We start from the raw sequence: 9,141 nt of genomic DNA, 5'->3' as shown, positions 1-9,141 counted from the left end.
TTAAGATGGCGGTGGGTTGGAACGTCAGAGCGCCGAGTGTTTTTCTGTCCGTTAAAACTACAAAGAGACCTCACAGGCAGGTCTTATCCGGCCTTGTTTAAAAGTTCAGTTGGGAAACAGACGATCGAAAAACAGTACTTTGGGTTTTACTCTCTTTAGCCACAAAGGTGTCTAAAAATAGGAGCTGTGGATGTGGCTTTTCGGTACAAGATTGCGCGTCGCAATTTCAGGCTTCCTCGCTTCTGTGCTCCTTTTTCCCACCCACGCAACCATTTTCGTATCAGTCAACCTGGAGAGAGAGAGGTGTACGGTTGCTACCCCCGAGAAGGGACAAGTCTTAGCCATTTTGTGTGTGGTTTGCTAACGGTGTTGGCAATGTCAGCACAATCAGCACCAGCTCAAGAAAATGGCTTCTGAGGCAATGAATCTCCAGTCCCCTAATCATCCTGGTTGCTCTTCTTTGCACTTTTTCTAGAGTTTTTTTTTTTTAAAAAAAATCTCAGGGGCTGCCCCAAAGAAGAGGGAGTCAAGCTATTCTCCAAAGCACCTGAGGGCAGGACAAGAAGCAATGGGTGGAAACTAATCAAGGAGAGAAGCAACTTAGAACTAAGGAGAAATTTCCTGACAGTAAAAACAATTCATCAGTGGAACAACTTGCCTCCAGAAGTTGTGAATGCTCCAACACTGGACGTTTTTAAAAAGATGTTGGGTAACCATTTATCTGAAGTGGTGTAGGGTTTCCTGCCTAAGCAGGGGGTTGGACTAGAAGACCTCCAAGGTCCCTTCCAACTTTGCTATTCTATTCTATTCTATTCTATTCTATTCTATTCTGCTCTGCTCTACTCTACTCTACTCTACTCTACTCTACTCTATTCTACTCTACTCTACTCTTCTACTCTACTCTACTCTATTCTATTCTAGTGTCTCAACATCTTTTTTTATAGTGTGGTGACCAAAACTGGATGCAGTACTCTAGGTGTGGTCTTACTAAGGCTTTATAGAATGGTATTAGTACCTCCTTTGATCTTGATTGTATCCCTCTGTTAATGCAATTTAGGATTGCATTGGCTTTTTTGGCTGCCGCGACACACAGCTGGCTCATATTTAGCTGGTTGTCCACTAAGACTCCAAGATCCTTCTCGCAGTTACTGCTATTAAGCCTAGTTTCACCCAGTCTATACGTGCACTTTTGGTTTGTCTTGCCTAAGTGTAAGACTTTACTTTTCTCTACATTGAATTTCATTTTGTTAGATAGGGCCCAGGGTTCAAGTCTTTCCAGATCCATCTGGATCTTGAGCCTATCTTCTAGGGTGTTGGCTATTCCTGTCAGCTTAGTATCATCCGCAAATTTGGTAAATTCCCCTTCTATTCCCTCATCTCATAGTCATCTCATAGATAGCAGTAGAGATCACGTACGTCAGTGATGGGTTTCAAAATTTTGTACTACCAGTTCTGTGGGTGTGGCATGGCTTAGTGGGCGTGGCTTGATGGATGTGGCAGGGGAAGGATACTGTAAAATCTCCATTCCCTCCCCAATCCAGGGAAAGGATACTGTAAAATCTCCATTCCCTCTCCAATCCAGGGGAAGGTTACTGCAAAATCCCCATTTCCTCCCGATCAGCTGGGACTCAGGAGGCAGAGAATAGATGGGGCGGGGCCAGTCAGAGGTGGTATTTACTGGTTCTCCAAACTACTCAAAATTTCCACTACCGGTTCTCCAGAACTGGTCAGGACCTGCTGAAACCCACCTCTGACGTCCGTCTTTACGCAGACAAACAGTGTGGAAATCCACAGGTGGGAGGGAAATACTCTAAAAATCTTGAAAGTTGTAGAACTGCAAAAAAACAACAACAAAAAAAACCCCTTGGACAGTGAAAATAAGAAGAAAAAGCCTCATAGTGATAGCAATAGCACTTGGCCTTCCATTAAAGGAGATTATTTTCAGTTCAGGGTTGAAATGTGGGGTCCTTGTTGCTCCCTAACCTTGGTTGTTTTCATGCAGATGTTTCTGTCCTTCGGTTACTTCAAAACAGTGAAATGCAGTAAAATTTGGGGGCAAATGTAATTAAGAAAATATTAGAATGTGCAAAAACGGACAGACTAACACTTACTATTAAGGATAAAGAAGAAACTGAATATTTTTTGATACGGGACATATTTTATCAATGGCTAGGTAAAAGAAACAGAGGTTAGAAAGGAGCAGATATAAAAAGACGAAATGTTAAAGTGGAGAGTTGTTAAAGAAGATGGTGTTAAGTATTATTTTTATTATATTATTACCCTGTTTCCCCTAAAATAAGACATCCCCAGATAATAAGCCCAATCGGGCTTTTGAGCGCATGTCAATAAGGCCAAGCACTTATTTCAAGGTTCAAAAAGATATAAGACAGGATCTTATTTTCGGTGAAACATAGTAGATGATAGATAGATAGATAGATAGATAGATAGATAGATAGATAGACAGACAGACAGATGATAGATAGATGATAGAGATAGATAGAGATAGATAATAGAGATAGAAAGATAGATAGATAGATAGATAGATAGATAGATAGATAGATAGATAGATAGATAGAGATAGATGATAGAGATAGGGAGATAGAGATAGATTCAGACAGACAGATGCAGACAGACAGATAGCTATAGATAGAAATAGGTAAAGATGGAGTAAGATAGCCCTAGAAAGATAGATGGTAGGTAGGTAGGTAGGTAGGTAGGTAGGTAGGTAGGTAGGTAGGTAGGTAGGTAGATAGATAGATAGATAGATAGATAGAGATAGAGATAGAGATAGAGATAGAGATAGAGATAGAGATAGATAGGTGATAGATAGATGATAGATAGATAGATAGATAGATAGATAGATAGATAGATAGATAGAGATAGATGAGATAGAGAAAGAGAGAGAGAGAGAGGGAGGGAGGGAGGGAGGGAGGGAGGGAGGGAGGGAGAGAGAGAGAGAGAGAGAGAGAGAGAGAGAGAGAGAGAGAGAGAGATGAAACACGGGTATGCTATTATATTATCAATATTATGGTGATGAATATCATAACAAAGATATGTAATCTGACTACTTAAACATAACTGTACCCAGGCCACACACTGTTTGATGAAAATTGAATGTTATATAAATAAAACAAATAAAACATGGGGAAAAAAATTGGGGCCAAAGGACAAGAAAGATTTTCAAAGTGTCAGTTAGTCCTTGGTGGTGAATCACAAGTCACTAGCATAATTTTTTGTTTGAGTTATGTCTATAGTTTCCTGCTAATGCATGTATAACAGGGCAGGTCTGGAACAGGGAACCGCAGCGAGAAGGTTATAGGAAACACTCGGAGATCGTTGAAGCCACTTGCTGAAAAAGAAAAATTAGTCTTTTCCGTGTCTCTGCCACTGCTGAACTTTTGTAAATGTGAGGAAAAGAGAGTCTTTAGAGTATCGGGGTACCTCAAAATTTGGGGCACTAGGGACCGATTCCCTGAGAGAGCTTTTTCCGCTGTTCTGACCCAGCCTTCGCAAGTAGTGATAAACCAGGGGTGAAATCCAGCAGGTTCTGGAGAACTGGTAGCGGAAATTTTGAGTAGTTCGGAGAACCGGTAGCGGAAATTTTGAGCAGTTCGGAGAACCGGTAGCGGAAATTTTGAGCTGGCCCCAGAGTGGGGAGGGAATGGGGATTTTGCATTATCCTTCCCTTGGAGTGGAGTGGGAATGGAGATTTTGCAGTATCCTTCCCCTGCCACGCCCACCAAGCCACACCACACCTACCAAGCCACGACCACAGAACCGGTAGTAAAAAAGATTTGGATTTCTCCACTGTGATAAACCATTTACTTGCGAGTAAAACAAACCCCTTTTTATAACAGGGCAGGAACAGTCTTTTATTCATGCGGATAAACAAAAAAATCAAATGTAAGTAGTCCCAATAAACCTGGGTTTGGCCAAGAAATCTGAATTGCTAGTTGTATACTAGAAAACGAATGACAACTGTCCCCTCCCAAACCCCTCTTATTTATTTCCCAGCCAGGGTGGGGCTGGCTAGCATCTGCATCTGCCTTTCCCTCAGAGCCGGCTTATTGCTTTCCTTTGTTCTCCTCTCCTCTCTACGCATACAAGCATATGAGATGGGCCCCATCTGTTCCTCTCCTTCACTCAGCTCAGGCCCCGAAGACAGCAGCCTCTCCACCTGTGGGAGGACGGAAGGCCCCGACTCTGCCTCTCTCTCTGATGCTCTTTCCTTATCAGAAAACTTCCGAAGGCTCCGAAGCTGGCCTAGGCCCTCCCTCAACCTCCTCCTCATCTGACTCATCTGACGGGCCACAACATCCACCGACCAGAGGAGACACACTTTCACGTGCTGCCTGCACCCCCCGGATGGGACTTCGCTTGCTTGCATGGACCGGTTTCTGGCATGCCGTGGCCCACTGCGGGCCCACAGACCAGGGGTTCGTGACCCCTACTTTAGAGCAAGAAGTGAGGTATAGAATTATCTGCATTCTCTTCTCCTGTAAAATTCGCAATTTTTCAGGAGCAAAAAGCATTTTTAACATACAGCTCCTTATAGGTAGTCCCTGATTTACAACAGTTAATTAATGAGCGTTCAAAGTTACAACGGCACTGGGGAAAAAAGTGAACCGTGACCATTTTTCACACTCACGACTCCGGGCCACGTGATCAGAATTCAGCCGCTTGGCAACTGACTCATATTTATGACGGGTGCAAGGTCTCTGGGTCAGGTGAATCAACTTTTGCGACCTTCTGACGAGCAAGGACAATGGGACAGACAGATTCACTTAACATCCGTGTTACTAACTTAAGAACTGCAGTGATTCACTTAACAACTATGGCAAGAAAGGTCTTAAAATGGGGCAAAGCTCACTTAATAACTGTCTGGCTTAGCAATGGAAATTTTGGGCTAAATTGTGGTCATAAATTGAGGATTACCTATATATCATAATTTCTGGCTAAATTGGCTGGTTCACTCTCCATATTAAGGATTAGCAACCTTCAGTTCGTGGATTATATATTGCTAAACCCTCAATTTACGACTGGTCGCCTAGCAACCATTCAAAGTTATGACGGACCTGAAAAAGGAGACGTGATCCAGATCGGATTTTATCTTGATTCTTTTTCTAACTACTCCTACGGATACCCTTGGCTAACTGTATGTCTTTGTCTCCAAAATGGTGGAACTACAATTCCCAGAATCCCATAAAACTGGTCATACCATTTAGAGCTGCTGCGAATTGAATTTAGAAGCAGCTGGAAGCGTACGTTGTGCATTAAAAAAAAAATTAGCTCATTACTGCTGAAGATTTCAATCCATTTCTTCAGATTGAGCAGGTGCTTAGCAACGGAAATTTTGGGGTTCAATTGTAGTCATAAATCGAGGAAACCCCCTGTGTGTGTGTGTGTGTGGAGAGAGAGAGAGGGAGAGGGAAAGGGAGAGGAGAGAGGGAGGGAGAGGGGTGTGAGGGGGGAAAGAGGGGAAGGGAGGGAGAAAGGGGGAGAGAGGGAGGGAGAGGGAGAGGGAGAGAGAGAGGGAGAGGGAGAGAGAGGGAGAGGGGGAGGGGAGGGGAGGAGAAAGGGGGTGGGAGGGAGAGGGAGAGAGAAAGAGAAAGAGAGGGAGCGAGAGACGGAGAGAGAGAAAGAGAGAGGGGGAGGGAGAGGGAGAGAGGGAGGAGAGGGGGAGAGGGGGGAGGGAAAAGGGGGGAGGAAGGAGAGCAGGAGAAGGGGGAAGGAAAAAGGGGGAGGGAGAGAGAGGGAGAGGGAGGGAGAGAGAGGGAGAAAAAGAGGGAGGGAGGGAGAGAGAGAAAGAAAGAGAGGGAGGGTGGAAGGGAGGGAGGGAGAGGGAGGGAGAGAGAGAGGGTGGGAGGAGGAATATAGAGAGAGAGAGACGTTTGAGCGGATATATTGGCTCAGTTGCATATCACAAATACGAGACAGGAGGAAAAAAATTGAATCCATGGCTGCTGGGGACAAAGGATTCAGATGAATGAAAGGAACCCCCCCCTCCCCTTGAACCCCAATCTTTGAATAGTCACAACAATTCCAGAACTGAGCAGGTGTGAGGATTTTTTATTTTTTATTTTTGCTTTTTTCCCCCCCCCTCTTTTTGGAAGGAGGTCAGTGAAGTTTTGTGGCATTTTGTTATATTTCAATTTATATGCAAATAGGCAAGTTAATCACAGAAGGAGTCACATCAATGAAAGCCGCCGCAGATTTTTGAAAGATCAAAACTTCCGGGGTGACAAGTAAGGCCTTTCGAACTGTTGTTAGCATAAATGGTTCATATATTCAGATCTTTGGGCCTTTTTCTCCATTTCACAATGCTCTGAAAATGCACCCCATCCTTATTAATACTGGGAGTTGCGGGAGGGGTGGAGAGGAAGTTAAACTTCACACAAACACTTGCCGTTTCCAAAGCAGACGTAACTTTCCCCAGCAGTTTTCAGATATTTCTTCATCGGAAGATCCTTGCGGGCATAATACGCTAAATTAACCTGTTTGCCGCATCGATGCCAGGCATGGAACTGTAAATTAATCAAAACGTTTTTCACCACAGATGAAACCAGCAGGAGAAGAAAAGAAGAAGGGGAAAAAAAAAAACCCAGAAACCGAAGATGAAAAATTACTCAAGCTCAGTCTGTTCGGAAAATACAACCGGTTGGTTGTCCCTTGACCTAGTTACACACTCGTTTGCAGTAAATAATAATAAATTATAATTTAACTCTGTGCTACTTTGTCTGGCCCTATGTGCACACTTGGTTGTATGTTTGGAGATGACTAGTAGCTTAGTCAAAGAATTGAGGCCTTTGAACTAAGTCAGGGGTCGGCAACCCGCAGCTCTGGAGCCGCATGTGGCTCTTTCATCCCTCTGCTGCAGCTCCCTGTCACCAGTCGGCTCCACAATTGATAGGGCTTTTGGTTAGGATAGGTAGAGGAAAAAGGATGTCACACTAGGAGGAAACGCTATGGTGGGGGAACCAGACTTCTGGTCAGCAGAGGAAAAAGGACACCGCACTAGGTGCAGACTCTATGGTGGAGGAACCGGACTTCTGGTTGGCTCCAGAATTGAACGGAGGACTTCTGGTTAGGACCTTTGTGGCTCTTTGAGTGTTTAAGGTTGCCAACCCCTGAACTAGGTAGTAGATCAGACTAGGAAACCAACATCATGAGGATTGATATGACCTTATTGTAAAGCTATAGTAACATACGCACTTCTGTTGGCAGGGTGCGCTGTCAACACCTGCCAACAAAAGTGCATATAGTCAAGGCTATGGTTTTCCCAGTTGCAATGTAGGGCTGTGAAAGTTGGACCATAAGAAAGGCTGAGCATCAAAGAATTGAGGTCTTTGAACTCTGGTGCTGGAGAAGACTCCTGTGAGTCCCTTCGACTGCAAGGCGATCCAACCGGTCAGTCCTAGAAGAGATCAACCCTGACTGCTCTTGAGAAGGCCAGATCCTGAAGAGGAAACTCAAATCCTTTGGCCACCTAATGAGAAGGAAGGACTCCCTGGAGAAGAGCCTAATGCTGGGAACGATGGAGGGCAAAAGAAGAAGGGGACGGCAGAGAAGGAGGTGGCCGGATGGAGTCACCAAAGCAGTTGGCGTGAGCTTAAATGGACTCCGGAGGATGGTGGAGGACAGGAAGGCCTGGAGGAACGTTGTCCATGGAGTTGTGATAGGTCGGACACAACTTCGCAACTAACAACAACAACAAGTAGATTAGTCTCAATTTTGCCCTATTTACAAATGGGCTTTTTTTAAAATCCTTTTTAATATTACAGTGGTACCTCGCTACTCGTCGTTAATTGGTTAACTCATCGTTAGTTGATGAATACCAAAAAGGATAGGTACCAAATGTCTATGGAGATTCTCAGTCATCCAGATCATGATTGTCCCCAAGGTACTTTTTCAAAAGGCAACTGAACTTTGTTTTTTCCTTGAAGACGTTTCGCTTCTCATTCAAGAAGCTTCATCAGAACTGAAGAAGCTTCTTGGATGAGAAGCAAAACATCTTCAAGGAAAAACAAAGTCCAGTCACCGTTTGAAAAAGCATCTTTTGCGTAAGTACCAAACAGATTTTTTTCCCATAAGGAATAATGTAGCGAGTCACAAGGCAGTCAATTTTGGCTTGTGAGTTGAGTACCAAATAAGCGATGAGTACCAGAACAAAAATTTTCGTGTCAAAATGCATCGAGTACCAAACTTGATGAGTTTCAAAGCAACTGAGTACCAAGGTACCACTGTAATTTCAGTGTTTTAGCTTTCCATGTCTGGTGCTTTTAAAGTTTTAACTCTATAATGGTCATATTAGCTTGTTTATGAGATTGTAAACTACCCCGAGCCGCTTGGTAGAGAAATGGGTGGTATACAAATACATAAATAAATATTACATGTATGGTTTATCTTTCCACTAGGACTTAAAAGTGGCATGTGTGGTGAGTTCATCCTAATTCTTGCCTTATCACAATTACTCTGGGAGTTGAATTGGGGTATGAAATGGTGTGTAATGTGTAGTTCTCCCATAAATCCAATCTGAATGGAAGCTGATTGGAAACTGAATGAATTTAGAATAACAGAGTTGGAAGGGACCTTGAAGGTCTTCTAGTCCAACATCCTGGTCAAGTAGGAGACCTTATATTATTCCAGACAAATGTCTGTCCAATGTCTGTCCAAAACCTCCAGTGATGGAACACCTACAATTTCTGGAGGCAAAGTGTTCCACGGATTAATTGTTCTCAGTGTCAGGAAATTTCTCTTTAGCTCTGGGTTGGATCTCTCTTTATGTCAGCACTTCAAGCTGCATTTACTCTAGTGCTGACATAAGAAGGAGAAGCGGAGGCATCTGGAAAGGGACGTTTGACTTTTCACCTACTTATTTTCCCTGGAGATAATATCCCCTAGGAGATGGGATGGGAGGGGGGAAATTCCTTTGAGCTGGAGCAGTAGATTAGGGGTAGAGTGACTTGGAAGATGGCCAATGAGTGCAGGTGAGTGGGGAACGGAAAGGGAAGGTTGTGGGTCTGGAAGTCAGCGTTGGCTGCGATGGAGTCGGAATTAGAATGTCATGCTTAATAAATGGAAGTTTTTCATCAAAGACTTTGTTTGAAATGCCATTTATTTGAGATGACCTCGAAACCTGAC

General features: G+C 43.8%; 1 protein-coding gene across 1 annotated transcript in view; it reads right to left on the bottom strand.

Moving 5' to 3' along the window:
• Positions 1-2,162: 2,162 nt before the first annotated feature.
• Positions 2,163-9,141, bottom strand: part of LOC148112763 (uncharacterized) — a gene marked incomplete at its 5' end in the record, with an annotated part of 9,004 nt that continues 2,025 nt past the window's right edge. The window contains 3 exons of the mRNA XM_087873500.1: positions 2,163-2,169; positions 2,389-2,578; positions 2,749-2,903. Of these exons, the coding sequence (XP_087729626.1) occupies positions 2,163-2,169; positions 2,389-2,578; positions 2,749-2,903 (352 nt within the window). The remainder of the gene's footprint in view (positions 2,170-2,388; positions 2,579-2,748; positions 2,904-9,141) is intronic.

Source organism: Pantherophis guttatus, chromosome 7, assembly GCF_059756535.1.
Source record: "Pantherophis guttatus breed Tessera chromosome 7, ASM5975653v1, whole genome shotgun sequence".
Lineage (NCBI taxonomy): Eukaryota > Metazoa > Chordata > Lepidosauria > Squamata > Colubridae > Pantherophis > Pantherophis guttatus.
The sequence above is the reverse complement of the archived record's forward strand: the minus strand, read 5'-3'. Positions and strand labels throughout refer to the sequence as shown.